The sequence below is a fragment of the Mus musculus genome, chromosome 6, assembly GCF_000001635.26.
Source record: "Mus musculus strain C57BL/6J chromosome 6, GRCm38.p6 C57BL/6J".
Classification (NCBI taxonomy): domain Eukaryota; kingdom Metazoa; phylum Chordata; class Mammalia; order Rodentia; family Muridae; genus Mus; species Mus musculus.
The window spans coordinates 129474080-129495088 of NC_000072.6; the positions used below are offsets into that span (position 1 = coordinate 129474080).

Sequence of the window (21009 nt, forward strand, 5' to 3'; positions counted from 1 at the left end):
TGGACTTCTCATGCCAGAGAAAAGATACTATATTGCAAATCCCAAACATATCTGCTGTAAGAGTGGATTTACCTACCACCTGCTGTCAAGATGTTTTTGTTTTGTTCTGTTTTGTTTTGTTTTTTGAGACAAGATCTCAAAAACTCAGTATTCTCCCTGATCATGGGATACAAACTCAGCTCTGACTTAAGAAACTGGTAGCACTACGAGCATACTTGTATAGGTACCTCAGGCTTTTGGACCCATCAGTCCTTAGGAACAAAGCCCTTATTTACTTGGAAGCCATTATGGGCCTGCCAGGTGTACTGGTGAAGATGGGAGCAGTTGTTATCTGAAAATGAGTATGTACCTCTCAAAGTCTAATATGGATAGAGACAATAGAGCACTCAGCAGCGAGTGAGAGCCTTCATCTTACATAGTCTGCCACACAAGTCTTACTGAGTATTCCTGGATATGTCATAGAGGGGTTGTGTCTGCCTATCTCAATATCCACATTCAATCCAATAATGCAATCTTTGCAACGCAGCATGGTGAGATGTAGGAATCCTCCCACCAAATAAGGTATGCTGACATCTGAGAAAATGACACAAAGAGGAAGATGACCCTGGCCCATGCCATGAGATCTTCACATGAGAGGGAGAGGGAGTGAGAAATCCTCTTTCAGTGTCTAGAGGAAAAGGACATCCGTATTTCATAAGAAGACGCAGACAAGAGAATGCAAGCCAACAGTCCCTGCCAAATTCCCCTCAGTCATTGCTAATTAACTAAATTCTGGGTCACCCTTGGGGTAGAGACTTAAAAGTCTGAGGGGGTTGTTGATATGATAGCCTCCTGTGGGGGAAGGTAGTGGGTGACAGAGGAGTATGGGACATGGAAAGAATTAAATTTCATCACATAAACATATAAAAGTGTCATAAAAAATGAAAAACTGCTTCTAAGAGTTAAGAATCTTATGTATAGTCGTCATACTTACACTTCCTAAGAAATTAATCTTCTTACTCAACATGAATTTTTTCTTTTATTTATTTATTTATTTATTTATTTGATATTTTCTTTATATACATTTCAAATGTTATCCCGAAAATTCCCTATACCCTCCCTGCGCCCTGTTCCCCTACCCACCCACGCCCAATGAATATATATTGATAAACATACTTGCACATTTGTGTCTATAAGTATCAAATAAAAGATATTTTAAAAATCAATAACAATTATCATTCTTCAGTTGATAATTCTCCTTTTCCTTGTTTTTAGGCTAGCGTACAAACCAATGGAATTTCCAGGGACATTTCTATCCACATATGTCATTATACTTTATTCTCACTTGTTCTCCTTCCTACTTATTTCTGGTTAGGATCCTGGGCCTAGTGTAACTTCAGCCGGAGAGACGCTGAAGTAAGATGATTTCAAGGCCAGCCTGAGCTACATGAGACACTGTCTTAAAGAAATCATCTGTCTCTTCCTGATATAAAGATTAAGTGATGATGCTGTATCAGAAGATGGCCTAGTCGACCATCATTGGAAAGAGAGGCCCATTGGTCTTGCAAACTTTATATGCCTCAGTACAGGGGAACACCAGGGCCAAGAAGTGGGAGTGGGAGGGAGGGGAGTGGGGGGTGGTTTGGGGGACTTTTGGGGTTGCATTGGAAATGTAAATGAAGAAAATACCTAATTAAAAATTTTTTTAAAGAGATAAGTGATAATGCTTCAAATATCACATATATAATCTACGCTACAGTCAATGCCATTGTGTGATTCAGTTTATAACCCTGAAGAAGAGCATTCTCTTTCCAGCTGAGTTCAATGTCCAGCACAGTGCCTGGAGCCAGACAGGGAAACAACCACACTCTTCATGGAAGTCACCATGCGGACCTATTAGCAAGTCCAACTTCTAGTCCCATATTACAGTAGGATTGTTTCTAAATTGCCCTGGGAAGATAGGAGGAATTGAAGAAAGAATGCCGAATGCTCTTTTCAAGGAGGGAACGTTTTATTCATTCATTTTTGTTTTTGTTGTTTTTTTAAAAGTGGGAATATATATGTAATTCATTTAATTTTAAAATTGTGTCCTACATTTAACTGAAAGGCATACCTGGTACATTTGTCAAGTATGATGCAATGTTTGGATATCTGTGTGGGGAATGCTTTTCTTGGCTGTTTATTTGTGTGCCTTGGGTGACCCATGCTTTCTCCTTCATTCCTCTCGTGGTGGCTCCTCCTTTTTCCATTTCATACACTTTTAATACATTGCTAGCCACCCGTTGACCAGTCAGATGTATTGACTTTTACTTCTTCTGCTCTTAATTTCAGAATCATACTTAACAGAGAGAGTTTAAACAGGGTGTAGTGTCGATATCCCTGAGGAAGGTCTCAAGATTGCCCTAATTGCCAACACCAGGAGCACCTCAGTTGACTTTTGTTCTGCATGTGGGGATTTTATTTAGAACAAAGTAACTGAGCTTAACACCTGGGCAGCAGTTCACCCGGTGTTCTTTACAGAGAGGAGCAGGCATCAGATCACAGTGTAAATAAATCACCAGTGTAGCGTCTAAATTCAGGATCCAGAGACTCAGCAGGTGGCTGTGTCCTTTCTCCCATGCCTGCTGAGGAGCGACTGAGTGATTTTAAACGTGTTTCGATTTCTGAGTTGGCTTCTTCCTGTGAAAATGTCTATTGAGATTCTTGTACGTCGAAAAGAGAGGGTAAACTGATGAGTGTCAATAATTCTCCTATGGTGTGTGATCTAAGCCAGGCTGGTGGGAATAACTCAAAATGTTTAGGAAAAACCACACAGTAAATAATCAAAGTGATAGCGCCACCTACAGTCTTGACTTAGGTATTTCAAGGCAAATTAGACAGTAAATCCTGTCTATCAGCGTGGGAGTCAAGTTGCAGAATTTAAGCAGGCAGGACCTGAATGAGGGTGGAAACGCTGCTAAAGGTTGCTGTTACGTCTTTGACAGCCGTGGTTTTTAGAAGTTGGTTACCCCCACTCCTTTCAGGCTTGTGTGGCTTAGTCATAGCCATATATGCCCATTTTGTTTCTAATTCTTAAAGTCAACTACCAATGTACAACTTTCCACATTGATAGAAACATATCTATAGTTGTCTTATTATCAATTCCAAGTATCTAAAGTAACGCCTTCCCTGTGTTAAATTAATACAATTATGTAGATGTGCTTGTTTTAAATTCTTTTTCCTTCTAAATGCAGACTCTGAGCATCATGGGAACGGTATCTGCGTGTTTTCTCTGCTGTCCATGCTGTCCCTGCTACAGAAAAATTCTCTTTAGAATGAACTCCCATTAAGCAATCGGTGAGTGAATGGATGTATAGATGAACAAAAAAAATTTTTTTTGAAAGAATATAATCCACATCACTTCGTCAAGGCTAGTTAAAATAATGGAAGAGCAAAAATACTTAATGCAATTACTTTGTTATCTAAGTTACTGAAGTATGTTGTTTGTTGGTTCATTTTAGTTTTAGTTTGTTTCCTGCAGACATGTTCTCACTATGTTGCCTTAGCTGGCTTAGAAGTCACTGTGTAGACAAGGACAGACTGAAACTCCTGCCTCTGCATCCCAAAGGCTATTTCCATTGTTGTGGCCGAAACGGGGTCTTACACAGTAGCCCGGTATTGTAGTTTTAGTTTTGTTGCTGTTAGGGTGACGTAGTTTCATGCTGCTGGCCATCACTGAGTGGGAGCTAAGGTGGGAACATGGGCAGCTGGTCACATCACAGCCATAGTCAAAGGCAGAGAGAAACAAATGCATCTTGCTGCCAGCTTGTTTACTTACAAGCTTTCTTGTGCAGTCAGGAACCCCTGCCTAGGGTTGGTACTGCCTACTGCGGACTGGGGTCTCCTACATCAATTACCAAGGCTCTTTGTGAGGGCAATCTGACCTAGCAATTCCTCAGTAAAGATTTTCTTCCCAAATAGTTTTGGGTTCTGTCAAGTTGACAGTTAAAGCTATCCAGGACACTCAGACTGGCCTAAAAACAGGCTGACCTTGAACACACAGCAATTCTGTGCTTCATCCTCCTGAATTTAGACATTGCAGGTATGTCCCTCTGCTCTAGATGGGGTTTTAAATCACAAGATAGGCATTCTGTATCATTTCTAAAAGATTATTTATTAGGTGGGATTACACTCATAAAAAATTACTTAACTTTGAAATTGATACCAGGTGACATAGTGCCTTACAAGCGATCTTAGCTTTTACAAACAGCTTAGCAAAACCAGATGATTTGACATTCATTTATGAATATATTGAGCTGGATCTCTCTTGCCAGTGCTATGAGATGTTTTATTGGGCTTAAATTATTCATAGTGCAATTGATTTGCTTATTCTGTAAAAGTTAAATTATAAATGAACTGCCGGGTGTGCTCATAATGAAGTTAGGCAACTAAAGAATCGCTGAGGCATGTGGCTGTTGGCTGAACCATAACACAGACCATTAAGTTTCAATATGTTGTAACCAAAGGCCAGTTTAATAACCGTAAAAGCCCAGATTGCTCTAAGTCCACACACAACTCAAGTGATAACACAACCACATCATTCCTTTCAAGTCAAACCCTCATTCCTATTTTCTCGCAGGAAACTGGGGCTCTGTCAGCTTTCTGGTTGACGACATCATCTACAGATTAATGCTTTACCCTTCATGAAAGAAGCTGATGTGGAGGGATAGGGTTTGAGATGATTTACAAAGTAGGTTCAGGTACAAAGATAGTGACTTTGAGGAGTGGCTCCATGGCTCAGCTGTAGTCTGATGACCTGAGTTTGATCCCAGGGTGGAAGAAGAGTACTAATTCCAATAATTTGTCCTCAGATCACCATGCATGCCACAACACATGTGCCCAGACATAAGTAAAAACATACACAAAAGAAATATAAATTTAAAATAATTTAGAGTAGCTTTGACATTAAAATATAAATATTAGATACATTATTTTCATGTATCTTTGTTGAGACAGAGTCTGATTCTGTAATCCAGGTTGGCCTAGAATTCACTAGGTTGCCTAGGCTGTCCTGAAACTCATAGCAATCATTCGGTCTCAATCTCTCAAGGATAGCTTCAAAATGAGATATTTTTAATCTATTCAATCTACTTTATAAGTTATGAAAATACATTAGCATTAGGTTCAGGAAATTATCTGCTTGGTTCACGTTACCAGCCAGAGTCACACTGGATGAAGTTCTCTGAGGAAAACCAGTCTTTGAAAATGTGTGCAGTTGTAGATTGTCTGTTCCTCTATTGAGCCAAATGTCTTGTGGAGCCTTACGATATTCCACCATAAACTTCTATGATGAAAAATAAAAGAGATGCCACTCATTTTTTATGTGCGAGATAGTACATTTCAGAGTGCAGTGTTTCGACACAAGACTCCTAAATAACACACATAGAGTTGAGCCCAGTTGGCATCTTTAGGCTATTCATTTACTATGCATAAAAGTCTTAGAATCTGCTAAGAAAGCAAGAACATCTCTGTAGGACAATAAATAAATAATTAAATAAATACTATAAAGAATTGAGCTTTTTTTTCCCCCCCGACCTCATCAAATTCTAAGCACTAAAAATATTCCATAAACATGATAGATTCTCAGATAGCTATGAGGTAGCAAGTGATGTTATTCTTGTGTTTCATCTGAAAAAATGAAAAAAAAAAAAAAAACACAATCGGTGGCCAGTAACTTGCCCTTGATAACTCAGAAAGTCAGCAGTTGAATTTGAACTCAGTCTGACTTCAGAGCCATATATGAAACCAGCATGCTCATTTCACATTCAAGGAATGCATATGTAAACAACTGCAAATTTATACCCGAAGTCAGAAAACTGTCTCTGGAGGGAAAAAAAAAATAAACGAACAACACCAAAACAAAACAAAATGAAAAAAACCTCACCTCCTCACACTGAGATAAATGTTTAAAAATTCACAAGCCATTTACACTTCACTGCATATGTATTTTTAGTTCCACTTTAATAATGTAAAAGAATAGTCTCAGCACACAGGGCATAAATGAGCCACAGGAAAGAGCTGTATCTAGTTAAGACCTGATTTAAATAATACCAAGAGCAGGAGCATAGCCAAGGGTTGGGATCAGTATTCAGTGTATGAACTAACAGATGCAGCCAGGAGAGGCCAGATCAGGGAATTTGCTTCAGAACAGAGGCTCAGGCAATGATGCACCAGGCTCTCTGAGAGCTGCAGGGGAGAGGAGTGAGGATCCATATGCCGTCAGCAAGGGTCTAAAAGACAGCTCTGCCATCAGCTTTCAGATAGCTACTGCAGCAGACAGCTAAGAAATTCACCCTTCAGTCTTAGACTCCAGTTTATTTTTTATATTTTGCAGTTTATTTATGTTTTCAGCCGGATACATCGTCCTTCAATGCTAATGCCCCAGCTTCAAAAGAAAAAAAAAAAAAACTTACTTTGGACTGTTGCCTAAAGCCTGGATGGAGCAGTGGGGACTGTGCATGCTTTCCACCCAAAACTAAAAGTAGTCATGATGCTCAAAGCAATCATTTTCCAAACAGTGGATAACAAGCTGTGAGCAAACAATAAAAACATAAAATAAAAAAGACAGAAAGGAAAGAAAATAAGCTCTGTGCTTGTCCAAGCTTAGCCTGTTTAGAATGTGGCCAAGCCATCCAGAGAACAGAAGCTACGGTAAGAGGATGCTGGAGAATTCCGTAAGCTGAGCCATCTGGAAAGACAAAGATACTAAGAATTCACAGGCAGAGACCGAGAGATCTGTGCAGAGCCGGTAGCGAATCAGCAGTACAGAGCAAAGTCCAGCAGGTAGGGAAGGAAAAGAGAAAGGAAAGGGAGATAAAGGGAAGGAAGAAAGGAGAGGGTAGGGAGAAAGGGAGGGGGTAACAGGGAGCTTCTAGTCCAGTAGTTTCACAGTGAGTGGAAAATGGAGGTACCACCATCAGGGGAACACTTGGAAATCCTATGGACATTGCTGCCACTCTTCCTCTTGGCTTGAACTCCCTCTGCTCCCCTTCCTTGGTGCACAGTGGCATCTCCCTAAAAACTGTGACCACGGTCTGGATGGGCTTGAGTCCAAACTGACTTTTTATTTCTAGCACCCTGTTTTTGTTGTTTGTTTGTTTGTTTGTTTTGATTTTTGGTTTTATGTATGTTTGTTTGTTTGTTTGTCATCTCCCCAATAAAAGAAGTAGTCTCAAGGGGGTGGGTGGGAATAGTAAATTATATGTCACATAAACTGAAGCTCTGAAGGCTGGGAGGTGGCTTTGAGAGTAGACTGTTGGTTACAGAAGCCTGAGAACCTGAGTCTGGGCCCCAGCAGATGTCACAGGCCTGTAAGCCCAGTTTAAGACTGTGGCAACAAGATGATTCTTGGAGCTTTCTGGCCACACAGTCTAGCCCAAGCCAAAGTTCCAGGCTCAGTGGGAGAAACTGTGTGCAAGAACAAGGTAGGGAAGTGAGTGAAGATACCCAACATCAGCCTCAGGTCTTCATCCATGTGCACCTGCATGGGTGAGCAACTCCTACCCCCGACACACACATGCTAGCAATGAGAGAACTGAGAACAAAATACTTAAAGTTCAGAAAGCCAAAGCTGTTTATCTAGGTGCCTGTAGTCATGGAAAAGACTTTCACAAATGGTTGTGGAATAATAGTATCAAACATGAAAGAGTAATAAATATTCATCCCCAGCAGACTTACACTAGAGAAAAAGGACGATTCGGGTCTAGCGAGATGGCGTAGCAGATCAGGGCACTTGTCACCAAGCCAGATGATCTGAGTCCCATCCCTGGGAGCATTCAATGGGAATGGAAAACCAGCTCCCTGGAGTTGTCCTCTGGCTGTGCATGCTGTGGTGCACACACATACTCACCAATGTCATGCACACAATAAATAATGCATGTTAAAGAAAGAACAAAGATCTTTAGAAAAAATATCCCATGATGAAAATGTTTATCTAGAGATAAAAATTGAGAGAACAGGAAATAACTTCCAGAGTTCAGACCAACAGCACTCAGGTAATGGCTGGGCATGCTACCACACAACATGTGTATACTCATAGAGACAAATGTTAACACGCACATACGTACACAGATACACACACAGATACACACACACAATCACTCATGCATGTTAGTGCACATATGCAGAAAGACACATTAATATAAAAGAGTTTAAGAAGTAAGTTCTTTTTGTAAAGGAAGGCCACTGATTTGTTTGAGTTAATTTTACATCCAGCTACTTCACTGAAGCTGTTTATCAGGTTTAGGAGTTCCCTGGTGGAATTTTTAGGGTCACTTATGTACACTATTATATCATCTGCAAACAGTGATATTTTGACTTCTTCCTTTCCAATTTGTATCCCCTTGAGGTCCTTTTGTTGTCTAATTGCTCTAGCTAGGACTTCAAGTACTATATTAAATAGGTAGGGAGGAAGTGGGCATCCTTGTCTAGTCCCTGATTTTAGTGGAATTGCTTCAAGTTTCTCTCCATTTAGTTTGATATTGGCTACTGGTTTGCAGTATATTGCTTTTATTATGTTTAGGTATGGGACTTGAATTCCTGATCTTTTCAACACTTTTATCATGAATTGGTGTTGGAGTTTGTCAAATGCTTTCTCAGCATCTAACGAGGTGATCATGTGGTTTTTGTCTTTATGTTTGTTTATATAGTGGATTATGTTGATGGATTTCCTTATATTAAACCATCCCTGCATCCCTGGAATGAAGCCTACTTAATCATTATGGATGATCGTTTTGATGTGTTCTTGGATTCGGTTAGTGAGAATTTTATTGAGTGTTTTTGCATCGATATTCATAAGGGAAACTGGTTTGAAGTTCTCTTTCTGTGTTGGGTCTTTATGTGGTTTAGGTATCAGAGTAATTGTGGCTTCATAGAATGAATTGGGTAGAGAATAGAGTACCTTTTGTTTCTAGTTTGTGGAATAGTTTGAGAAGAATTGGAGTTAGGTCTTCTTTGAAGGTCTGATAGAACTCTGCACAAAAAACAATCTGGTCCTGGGCTTTTTTTTTTTTTTTTTTTTTTTTTGGTTGGGAGACTATTAATGACTGCTTCTATTTCTTTAGGGGATATGGGACTGTATAGATCATTGACCTGATCCTGATTTAATTTTGGTACCTGGATACTTCGTTCCTTCCTAGAATGGGGAACAAAATACCCATGGAAGGAGTTACAAAGACTGTTTGGAGCTGAGATGGAAGAAAGAACTATCCAGAGACTGCCCCACCCAGGGATCCATCCCATATACAACCACCAAACCCAGACACTAATGCATATGCCAACAAGATTTTGCTGACCGGACCCTGATATAGCTGTCTCTTGTGAGGCTATGCCAGTGCCTGGCAAATACAGAAGTGGACGCTCACAGTCATCTATTGGATAGAACACACAGCCCCTAAAGAAGGAGCTAGAGAAAGTATCCAAGGAGCTAAAGGGGTCGGCAACCCTATAGGAGGATCAACAATATGAACTAACCTGTACCCCCCAGAACTGTGTCTCTAGTTGCATATGTAGCAGAGGATGGCCTAGGCAGCCATCAATAGGAGGCGAGGCCCTTAGTCTTGTGAAGATCATATTCCCCAGTACAGGGGAATGCCAGGGCCAGGAAGCAGGAGTGGGTGGGTTGGGGAGCAGGGCAGGGGGAGGGCATAGGAGACTTTTGGGATAGCATTTGAAAGGTAAATGAAGAAAATATCTAGTAAAAAATAAAGGCAAAAAAGAAGTAACTTCTCTTTTTTTGGGGGGGGTTGTTTATTTTGTTTTGTTTTTGGGTTTTTTTGTTTGTTTGTTTGTGTTTTTTTTTTTTTTTTGGTTTTTGTTTTTTCAAGACAGGGTTTGTCTGTTTAGCCCTGGCTGTCCTGTAACTCACTTTGTAAACCAGGCTGGCCTCGAACTCAGAAATCCACCTGCCTCTGCCTTCCGAGTGCTGGGACTAAGGGCATGCGCCACCATGCCCGGCAAAGAAGTAACTTTTTAAATTGACAAAAATCATTTATGAAAAATGTATAGTTGACATCACGCTTAAGGTTTAATAATCTAAGGTAAGGTCAAAATATAGACATTCATGAAAGCATGAAGCATTTTTATTTAAATATGTTTAGGTTGCTTGTGCTGAAAAATCCAACAGCTTATGGAAGAAAAGTTGCAAAAATAATGGAATGATGTTACCAAGGTCTCACATTACAAGACTAGTATGAAATCCATTGATTTTTTAGTACATTAACAAAAACTACTTATAAATCAAAGCTGTAGGTGATAATTCCCTCTATAGTAACTTGGGAAGTATGAAACATGTAATGACAGTCTATAATGTCACAGAAAAATACAAAACATTGTCCAACAAGTTCAAAGAATGCATGAGTAATTGTACTTTGTGTGGGAATCAGTATTCTTTTCTTTTATTTTGAGATAGGATCTCACTACGTAGTCCTGGCTGGCTTTGAACTCATAGATATCTATTTGCCTCTGCTTCCTGAGTGCAGGGATAAAGATGTGAGCCACCATGAGTGTCTATGAATTAGCATTTTAAAGGTTTTAACTCTCTCAAAACTTTTCTATAGATTCAATATGATTAAAACCAAAATTCTAAAAGGGGTTTTATGGAGTTGATGAGCCGGCTCAAAACTGAACACAGCACAAATCAACTGAAATAGCTTTGGATAAGAATATGCTTCAAGCATCACCACTGCCTGATTTCAATGTTTATTATTAAACTATAGCATCCAAAATAGTTCAGTGGTCATGGTAGGAAAATAGACAGAGAAGCCAATGGGACAGAGCATGTGGAAACTATAAAGGGCTTCTAAGGGCAACAGTAGCCCGTGAGGTTGTTGAAACAATAGGAAGGCCACATGCAAAACCAGGAGCTTCAATGCATAACCTGCAAAGTGTCTGAAATAGTCTTAGACCTCACGGTAAAACCCGAAGCTGTAACCTCTCAGGATCAAACGGTGTAAGAAAAGTTTTATAGTGTTGAATTAGGCAGTGAGTTCTTAGAAATAATGGCTGAAATATGAAAATGGACTTCATCAAAATTTAAAAACATCTGTTTTGTGAATGTTCTGTTCAAAAACCAACAGAAAAAAACCAACCACAAAAAAAAGATGAGCTGTAATCCAAAACAAACAAAGAAACAAACAAACACTCACTCTTGTTTCATATCTGGCTGGTTTTTATTCTCAAATATGTAAATCCTTCAGATTTAAAATTTAAGAAAACCAAATTCTCAAAATATATGCTCAGTTATTTCATCACAGAAATTGTACAGACAGTGATAACATGAAAATAAATCCAAGACTATTTGACACTTAAGAACTTTGAGCTAAAAGTGCAATTATACACAGTTATATATTAATAAAAATTGCTAAAAGGCCAGAAGAAATGGCTCAGGGGTTAAGAGCACTGCTTGCCTTTCCAGAGGACCTGGGTTCAGTTCCCAGAGTCTATAGGATTGTTCAAAACCGTCTGTAATTCCAGTCCCAGAAAATACAATGGCCTCTTCTGACTTTCTCTGGTACCATTCATGTACATGGTACCAATACATATGTGCAAGCAAAGTACTGCATATATAATAGATAAATCTAAAAATTAAGATTTTCACAAGAGAAGACAAACCTATTCTTACTGTAACTTGAGATGCTGAGGCTGGTTGGCATCCATGGGAGGCCTCCCCTCTTCTGGAGAGAAAGGGAGGAGGGGTGGATGGGGTCAGGGAGAGAAGGTGGGAGAAGGTTGAGAGGAGAGGAGGAAGAGAAACTGGGGTTGAGATGTAAAATAGACTAATTTTTTAAAAAATTGATTTCAAAAATAAAAAAATTAATGTTTTCAAACAGGAATGGTTAAAATAGCCAACCATATATTCCCACACTGAATGACCCAAGCATCTTACTCGTAGGTGCTTACCTAAGATATTAGCCTTGTCCATGGACATCCATAGCAGCTTTATTTGTAGGTGACCCCAAATAAAAACAACCCAAATCGCATCAACAAATACACAGATAACAAATGACACTATAGATCCACAGGGGAAGGCTCAACATTTGAAAAGAATGATGAACTGATACAAACACTGTGGTGGAGATGTATGAACACAAAAATTAAAAATTGTACCAAGTGGAAGAAGCTGGACTGAAAAAACCTGGACATCTTATGCTATTCCATTCACATTAAGGTGTTTGAGTCACACATGGCAGGGCACTCCTTCAGTCTTAAGGTTTGGGAGTCTGGCAGGAGGAGCTCTAGAAGGTGGAGGCCAGCCTGCTCTGTGTAGTGAGTTCCAGGCCAGCCAGAACTATATAATGAGATTCTGTCTTAAAAACAAAATGATAAGCTCTATAAAATGCGAACTGAAAGCAGATTGGTGTTTGTTTTAGGGGGGAGGCTTTGGAAAGGGGCAGAAGTGACAGGTATGTTCATCATCTTAGCTGTGGTAATATGACCACTACAGGTAATCATCGAATTTATTTTTAAATTTGGATTATTACAAACTCATTTCACACAAAACTGTCTCATCTTCTCAAGGATGTATCTAGCATAGAAACACACACACACACACACACACACACACACACACACTCTATATCTATATCTATATCTATATCTATATCTATATCTATATCTATATCTATATCTATATCTATATCTATATCTATATCTATATCATCTATATCTATATCTATATATCTGCTATAATACCCCTAGAATAATGAAAATACTTACTGTTTTAAAGTTATAACACTGTTCTTTGGTAGAGCAAAAATGGAGACATAACTGATACAAGAATTGATCACAGGAGCTTGAGAGATAGCTCATGGCAAAGAGTACTGGCTGTTCTTCCAGGGGACACGAATTCAATTCTTCACATCTACATAGCAGCTTACAACCATCTGCAATTCCAGATCCAGAGAATCTGATGTCCTCTTCTGATCTTCAGTGGCACCAGGCACTCATGTGGTACACAGAATTCAAGTAGGCAAACTATCCATAAACTTACAATAAAAGGAAAATAAAAAATATGTGTGTAAAAGTGCAGTCTGGAGATGGACTCCTGTCATAAAGATCAAGCCATGGCTTTTTAGAGATCATGAGTTCCTGTTTGCAGTGTAGTTTTTCCAGTTCTGTTTCTTTGCATGTTATTTCTCGGACGAGCTTTGCCTTTGAGCCCTCTGCCTGCACTTGAGGAGGATTTCTACATCCTGTCTTTCATGCGGCAACAGGAGGCATACTGAGGTAGAGGAGACTGAGTACAAAGCATGGCCAGGTCAGGCAGGAAGCATCATTTAAAACACGAAGGGGAAGAAGGATTGCAGGTTGGTTGGGAGACTTTGGAGGGGCAAGGCCAGTGTATATGGATAAACAATTGAACTCACACGTTTTGATACAAAGATTTCAAACATCTGGATCCACCAGTATTTGCTTCTGGTCCTTGTCTTTGTTGAGGTGAACTGTAGCTATCAGGTAACTGACAGATGTCAAGGCCAACATGCTTTACATGCAGGTAATAAAGAATAGCTTAAATTTCAGAGCGACAGTCAAAAGTCTTCTCATGGTCTTCTCCAGAATCTTTAGATTCACTAAATTTGCAAATGATTTGTCTTCTTCTGACATATGCTGAATGCAATTAGAATGCAGTTTTCAGCGAACACAGCTCCGTCTTGAAGGTATGCACAGTTGCCTGATGAATATAGCTGTAAAGAAACGCCCCTGGTCTTAAAGCTGCAGGTAGATAGAAAAAAATAAAACAGGACATATATCATCTTTATGTTAGAAATCAACCCTGTCTCAAAGCTTTAAATCAGCAGAACTGTGAAAGAAAATGCCAGCAAGGTATGAAGAAGGGGCAGATGACAAACCCTCTTGTCATTTTAGTGTATTTCCCACTCTTCATTCTGACAAGAAGAGGACATAGGTGGACTATGACAGGGACTTCCAAGCAGGTCCAGACAGGAATAGAACACTCAAAATGGCCACCAAGAGGAGTAGTAGACTTACAATTGAAAATTCAAAGGAGTTCCATTCTCCCATAGCCATGGTTGGCCAGGCTTCTTCCGATGCAATCCAATCCAGAACGGGGAGGTGGTATGGGAAATTGCTTGTAAGATGAATGTCTGTGGAAAGACAGCACTCTTGAGTTTCAGATCATCAAACTAAATAGCAAAAAGATTTTCAACATGCCTTGGTGCTTTAATGAAAATGATTACAAAGGTCTATAGAGACTTCACATCCTATATTCCCAAGACCAAGTAAGGAATCCGCTTATAAAACAGCTATTTTCTCTCTCAAACAAGTGTTCCTCCCTGTGGTGGTTTGAATGAAAGTAGCCCTCTTAGTCTCATAGGGAGTGGCATAATTGAATATGTGCCCTGTTGGAGGAAGTGTGTCACTGGGGGTGGGCTTTGAGGTTTGAGAAGCTCAAGCCAAGTCCAGTGTCACTCTCTTCCTGCTGTCTGTATATCCAGACATAGAATTCTCAATTCCTCTCCAGAATCATGTCTGTTTGCGTACTGCCATACTTTCCACACACTGACAAAGGACTAGTCCTCTGAACTGTTAGGTAGCCCAAAATAAATGATTTCCTTTATAAGAGTTGCCATAGTCATGACATTTATTCACAGAAAACAAAACAAAACAACAGCACCACCAACAACAACAAAACCTGAATAAGATACTCCCCCAAATTCCTAAGCCTCCATTTTCTTTTACCAACCATAATCCATTGCTGTCACCCCAAATGACTCACCAGATCATCTGCACCATTAATTTGTAGTAACTGGCCACCCAAAGATTGGCAGGTCTGCCGGTTTTTTTCCCAGCTAAAGGGCCCATGGAAGAGGTAACAGTTTTCTTTATGCCAGAGCCAGTCTTGTGGACAAGGACCTAGGAAATGTTAACATAGAATGGATGAGTTCTGAGTAAAAACATTTCTTCAATGCTTCCTTAGGAAAAATCCCAGATTCTATAGACACCAGAATGGCCAGAGTCTTTACTTCCCATATAGATGTATGTGTATCTGTACCTGTATCTAAGCTATATCTATATGCACCTTATGCACACAGTGCTCTCAGAGACCAGAAGCTAACGTCAGATCTATTGGAAGTGGATTGTTGACACAATGAGCTGCTGTGTAGCTGCCCTACCTAAGTTCTCTGGAAGAGCAGACAGTACTCTTAATCACTGAGTCATTTTTCCAACTCTTATTTCCCTTTATATATTTTCTTTTTTTATTGAAAATAGAGGGTTTTCATACATTATATTTTCACTCCTCACAGTTCCTCTTCCTTCCCTTTATGTGTGTGTGTGTTTGTGTATTCTTCAACTATATATACTTTCGAATAAAAAGAGATAAGGCATTCTGATTTTAATAATCTAAGCTGACTGTCCATTTAGCATTTCATCTACCATTTTTGAAGACATAGATTAGTATATGAGTTTAGAATTTGATTTTTTAAAAGTTATATTAGAAATGTTGAAAAGGAGAGTTAAAGAAAGGTATATTCACTGGCAATTCTATTATTACAAAGTCAGATATACATTTAAAAGCTCCATTTCTCTGAGTAACTTAGTTTTCACTACTTTATCTCATTCTCTTATCCCTATGCTATCTGATATAGTCCCCAGTGTAGTTTGTGAAACCTTTGCAGACACTGTGCTTGCATTTAAAGCACACATGTGACTTTGAGAGCTAGACAGAGCCATGCAGAGTAGCCCATTGAGAACATCACACTGGTTTATGTTAAATTAATATTTCAGATGCTTTGGTTAAGAAACCTATGTCATTACAGTTAATTTTATCTGCTTCTTTTTCCTTCCTCAAGTATGTATGCTAGAAAATTTACCTCTGCACAGTGGCTCCCATTCTTTTGGACAAGTTTATTTTAGGGAGAATGTTGTATTGATAGAAAATGAAGACTCTTAATTTCAGTGAGATTTTTGGAACTAAGAAGTTCCTAGCAGAAAAATTGCATAAGGAACCCAGCAAATCTAATCTGGGAGAAGGCAGTAGGTAAAAGTATCCATATCTATGTGCTGAGAACTCCCAGACCATCAGCACAGTCATCACCAACCCAGTTGTGATGGTGGCACACAAGGAATTGCCTTTTGCCCTACAGTGTGGCAAAAGCAGGGAGAAAGTCCTTAAGGAGAGTTACATTGTAATGTAAATTTTGGTTGTGGAACAAAATCATCTGATAATTTTATACATGTGAAGTTCATCAGAAAGGCAAATGGAGGCCTAATGTGGTGGCTCTTGCCTGAAATCCCAGCACTCAGAAGACTAAGTCAAGAGGCTTTCCATGAGTTCAAGGCCAATCTGATCTAAATAATGAGTCCTAGGCCAACCTGGGCTATGGAGTGGGAATCTATCTAAAATGAACAATAAAAAATAAACAAAACTATAAGGACAAAAGTATGTACATAAATGATAAAGTAGAAATATGTTGGAATAATGAAAGCAGAAAGAAACGTTTAAGGGACACATGAGTCTAAAGCAGGGTGTGCAAATTTCTTCATGATTAGTCTAGCCCATTGCAGTTGCAAGTGTAAACAAATCAGGTTTTTTGGACTAACGAAATGGTCTAGACACTTTGTCTACATGATGCCAAAATGAGAAAGGCATGCCTCTATATGTGATTTTAAAGCCAACTGTGTGTGTGTGTGTCTGTGTAAAACATTATATAGCATAAAACAATATCTAGTATTACATACAAATTAATGTATACAAATATTATTTACAAAGCACAGAAGGTTGGAGGTACTTTGCGTATGTGAACCCATTTAATCATTGTAAAACTCAAGAGGCAGACTCCACTAATCATCTTCATATGACAGATCAAGAAGTTAGGAATTTGCACCTAATGTTGCATATGTATTTAATGTCTGTTGATAAACCTTGGTTGCCAACTTATCTGGATCTGGAAAGGACTAAATTACAGGCTGCTGGACATGCCCCTGAAGGATTTTCTTAATCAGATTATTTGAAATCAGGAGAGCTAAATGTGGGCATCTCCTTCCTGTGTCAACACAGAGTCAAGGAGGGAGAAAAGAATTTTGCTTTGTGCTAGTGAACAACTACTCTGCAGGCAACTTTATCAATCCCATGGTGGCGTTCCTTCCATGATCAACTTCTTCTGGCTTCCAAAATTGACTGAAGATCAGTAGCTCTTTGAGGATATTCCAGAACCTCAGTGCTAGTCAATGGCAAGTGAGACAACTAAGCTCTCTAGTCATCAACTGCCAAATTTTCCACCCATATAGTATAAGATAACCATTGTTGAATTCTCCAGACATTATGTAAACCAACTTATTAAGTGCCCTTTAAATATGTAGTCATTTCATTGCTTCTGTTTCTCTTCAGAACCTGATACACCCACTGTAGGACACTTCCTCTCAAATGTCTTTGTGCATGAACTAATTGAGGAAATACTCCTCTTTGGGCTCTAGACATGCTCTTTCAGGGTTTAAGAGCCTACAGGAAACTGGCCATTTACATCAAGCGATTTTCATAGATACAGATTAGGAAGAACCACCAAATCTAATGCTAGATGGAAAAAAATCTATTCCTTTGAAGACCCTATATCTCCTTTCCTTCTGTGTAAATCATACCAGATCTGTTAGTAGGACAGGTAAAACCTTCCGCAAATTTGAGAACATCAGCCTCATTTTCCATCTGGGATTTCAGTATTATGATATTTTTATGTGTTTTTTTCTTGAGGCCACATGATCAAAGCATGCATCTGGGATTGCTACTAATTGGATATATCTAACATTTAAAGGAATGGAAAACCAGACCTATGTATCTGCCAGAAAGGGAAATATATACTCTGTGTCTGATCTGTTGTTCATTTCTGGCATCTCTGAGAGAGAGCTTTTCATGAACCTGACACAGATGAATCCCAAAAAATTTTCAGGTGATAAATGTAAACTGTTTTACTACTACAAACCACTGGTTGGGATTTTGGCTGTCTGCATAAGAAAACACTCCCATCGTTGATATTTAAGAATCCATTTCTTAAAAATTGGTTTGAAGTGTTGGATTCCTTTAACTTATTGAAAAGTTCCTCTGTAGAGAAATTAAATATATATTCCACACTAGTTGAAGGTCTATTTGTCTAAAACTCAATGTTTAGTTTTGCAAATTTGAATTAGCACATTTATACAAAAATAACATTTATTTATTTATTTATTTATTTATTTATTTATTTATTTATTTATACAATGAATCTCTTCCTGCAGCTATGCCTGAAACTTGCTATGTAGACCAGGTTGGCCTTGCACTCAGAGACCTACCTGCTATTACCACATTTATACAAAAATACATTTATTTATTTATTTATTTATTTATTTATTTATTTATTTATACATACATACATGCAATGAATCTCTTCCTGCAGCTATGCCTGAAACTTGCTATGTAGACCAGGTTGGCCTTGCACTCAGGGACCTACCTGCCTGCCTGAAAAGACTTATAAACTAAGTAACTTAATATCTAACCACTCATCATTATTACTGTTAAACTCTATCCTGCTGTTAATATTTTTACCTATACAGTGAAGGAATGGCCACCTATATTGTTACTATATATGTATTAAAAGAAACTGCACATTTAAACTGTTAGCCACATAAGCAAGACATTGGACAAATTTGCTTTTTACTGGCATTTACTTGCTAATCCTGAAAATGGTGCCCTTATTTGAGCATTTTCTGTGAATAGACATGGTAGTAAAATAGACTCCATCACACCTAACTCTGTACTTAGAAACACATATCTCATTGTTTTCACTGCAGAAAAGATCGATATTGCAGAAATGTAGTAGCAATCTCTAATAGAACAAAGGTGGTCAGCACAATCTATTCTTTCTCTGCTCCCTAGATTCTTAATACCTTTAGACAGATGAAACTATCTCAACTCCTATATAAAACTACTTTCCAGACCTTGTGTTTTTGTTCGGTCTGTAGTATCCACCTAAGTCTTCAGTGGGCTGACCTCCACTGTTGTACTTAGACAGATGTAGTGCCCATTTAAGAAACAGGGTCAGAATGAAGCTAACACGGAGCTGGGCTAAAGAGCTGCATTCACATGAAGACCACCCCCCTGCCAAGGAAAGGGAGGCTAGTGACTAAGTTGCTTTTGGAAGGATACAACAACATATCTGTGGCAAGAAGTGACAATGGGACAGGACAGTGCTTCAGCCCAAACCTCAAAGCCAGAATTTGAAAGAAGGAAGAAACCCTTGTGCCCATGAAAAGGGAGCTTGAACAATTCTGATGGTTACTACGCTTCCCATGGGCTAGAAGCGCAATGGCACTAACAGAGAGCCTGTGTAGGGCACTCTGAATATTTGGCATATGTGGAGTGTGCTGGTTTTGTTAAACCTAATTAAGACTGGGCTGAACACCCACCAGTCCTCCCCTGTACCTGAAAAGTTTGCAGCTCTTTGCAGGGCTTCTTGGAGGTTCTGATTCTTCTGTAGAAGCTCCTCCTGCTCTTTGGATTTCTCGTTCAGCTTCAAGGTGAGGGTGTCTATCTTTCCCTTGAGTTCTCTCTGGGACTCCTCTACAGTGTGAGCAAAGTGGGAAAAAGTACTTAAGAATATATGCAAAGTACTTCCAACAGTTTGTGCAATTGGCAAATAAAATTTGTGTTCATTAAATTTTATAAGTACTTAATTAATATTTTAGTTTTCACTGTAGCACAAATATACCTGATAAATTTTAGAGAAGCAAGCTTCATCAGGAAGACAAATGTAAGCCTAAGATGGTAGCTCTTACCTATAATCTCAAAACCAAAAAGACTAAGGACAGAAGATTTCCATGAGTTCGAGACCAATCTGATCTAAATGATGACTCCCAGGTTAACCTGGGCTACAGAATGAGACTCTGTTTAAAACAAACAAACAAAGAAACAAAGCAAAACACGCACAAAAAAGTCAAACAAACCTAAAGAAAATGAAGTCATGTACATCAATGATAAAGTAGGAAGATTCTGGAATAATGAAAGCAGAAACTAAAGTAGAAAGGGTATACGGAAATCTAAAGCAGAATGTGAACTTCCCTCATAATTTGTCTGAATCCATTATAGTATATAAAGATAAACAAATCAGGTTTTTTGACCAAAGAATTGGTCTAGACATCTTGCTTATATTATGGCAAAGTGAGAAAGGCATGCCTCTATGTACTATATTAAAATCAACTACATTTCTCTCTCTCTCTCTCTCTCTCTCTCTCTCTCTCTCTCTCTCTCTCTCTCTCTGTCTGTGTGTGTGTGTGTGTGTGTGTGTGTGTGAAGTATAATATAGCTTACATCAATACCTACTAGTACGTATAAAATTTAATGAACACAAATTTTATTTGCCAATTGCACAAACTGTTGGAAGTACTTTGCATATCTGAGCTCATTTAATCATTTCAAAACTCAGAGAGATAAACTCCCATCAATCATCTTCTTCACTTGACAGATCAAGAAGTCAGGAGTTTGAACCTAATGTTGAGTGGTTGAGTGAGTATGTAATGTCTTTTGATAAACTTTTGATGTCTACTTATTTGGATCTGGAATGGGCTAAAAGCCAGGCTGCTGGTCATGCCTGTGAGACAGTTTCACAGTGAGATTATCTGACATGAGAAACCCTCCTCTAAATATGGACATTCCCTTCCTGTGTCAACACAAAGACAAGAAATATGGGAATTTTGCTCTGTGCTAATAAATATTCACTGTGCAGGCAAGTTTATCAACCCCATGGCTGCAGTCCTTTATTGATATTAGAATCGGTTTCTTCTGACCTCTAAAATAGACTGAAGATAAGTAGTTCTTCTGAGATATTTCAGATTTTCAGTGCCAGGTAATGACAGGTGAGACTCCCAGTCTTAACAACTATTCAACTGCCAAATTCTCCACCCATCCAGTGTGAGATATCCCTTGTTGGGTGTTCCAGACATATTACGTAAACCACTAAAGTAAAACCCCTTTTAATACATAGTCTTTCTGCTGCTTCTGTTCCTCTT

The 21009-nt window shown here is 38.9% G+C and overlaps 1 protein-coding gene and 1 long non-coding RNA gene across 9 annotated transcripts in view; one reads left to right on the forward strand and one right to left on the reverse strand.

The window, feature by feature from the left end:
* The window catches only part of Gm45969, a 41914-nt gene that overhangs the window by 14292 nt on the left and 6613 nt on the right, over positions 1 to 21009 (forward strand). For 2 of the 3 annotated variants that reach the window (XR_001785379.2, XR_001785378.2), the window contains one exon: positions 3213 to 3315. This is a non-coding gene — a long non-coding RNA (predicted gene, 45969). Of the gene's footprint in view, positions 1 to 3212; positions 3316 to 8666; positions 8707 to 21009 lie in introns of those variants that run through there. The other variant, XR_001785380.1, reaches the window with a different exon arrangement.
* The window catches only part of Olr1 (oxidized low density lipoprotein (lectin-like) receptor 1), a 28201-nt gene continuing 12262 nt past the window's right edge, over positions 5071 to 21009 (reverse strand). For 2 of the 6 annotated variants that reach the window (XM_017321299.2, XM_017321300.1), the window contains exons 4-7: positions 19427 to 19564; positions 14753 to 14889; positions 14005 to 14120; positions 11163 to 13728 (exon numbers count right to left, since the gene is read on the reverse strand). In XM_017321299.2, the coding sequence (XP_017176788.1) occupies positions 13587 to 13728; positions 14005 to 14120; positions 14753 to 14889; positions 19427 to 19564 (533 nt within the window). In that variant the 3' untranslated portion in view covers positions 11163 to 13586. Of the gene's footprint in view, positions 5303 to 11162; positions 13729 to 14004; positions 14121 to 14752; positions 14890 to 19426; positions 19565 to 21009 lie in introns of those variants that run through there. The other 4 variants (NM_001301096.1, NM_001301094.1, XR_001785081.2 and 1 more) reach the window with 3 other exon arrangements.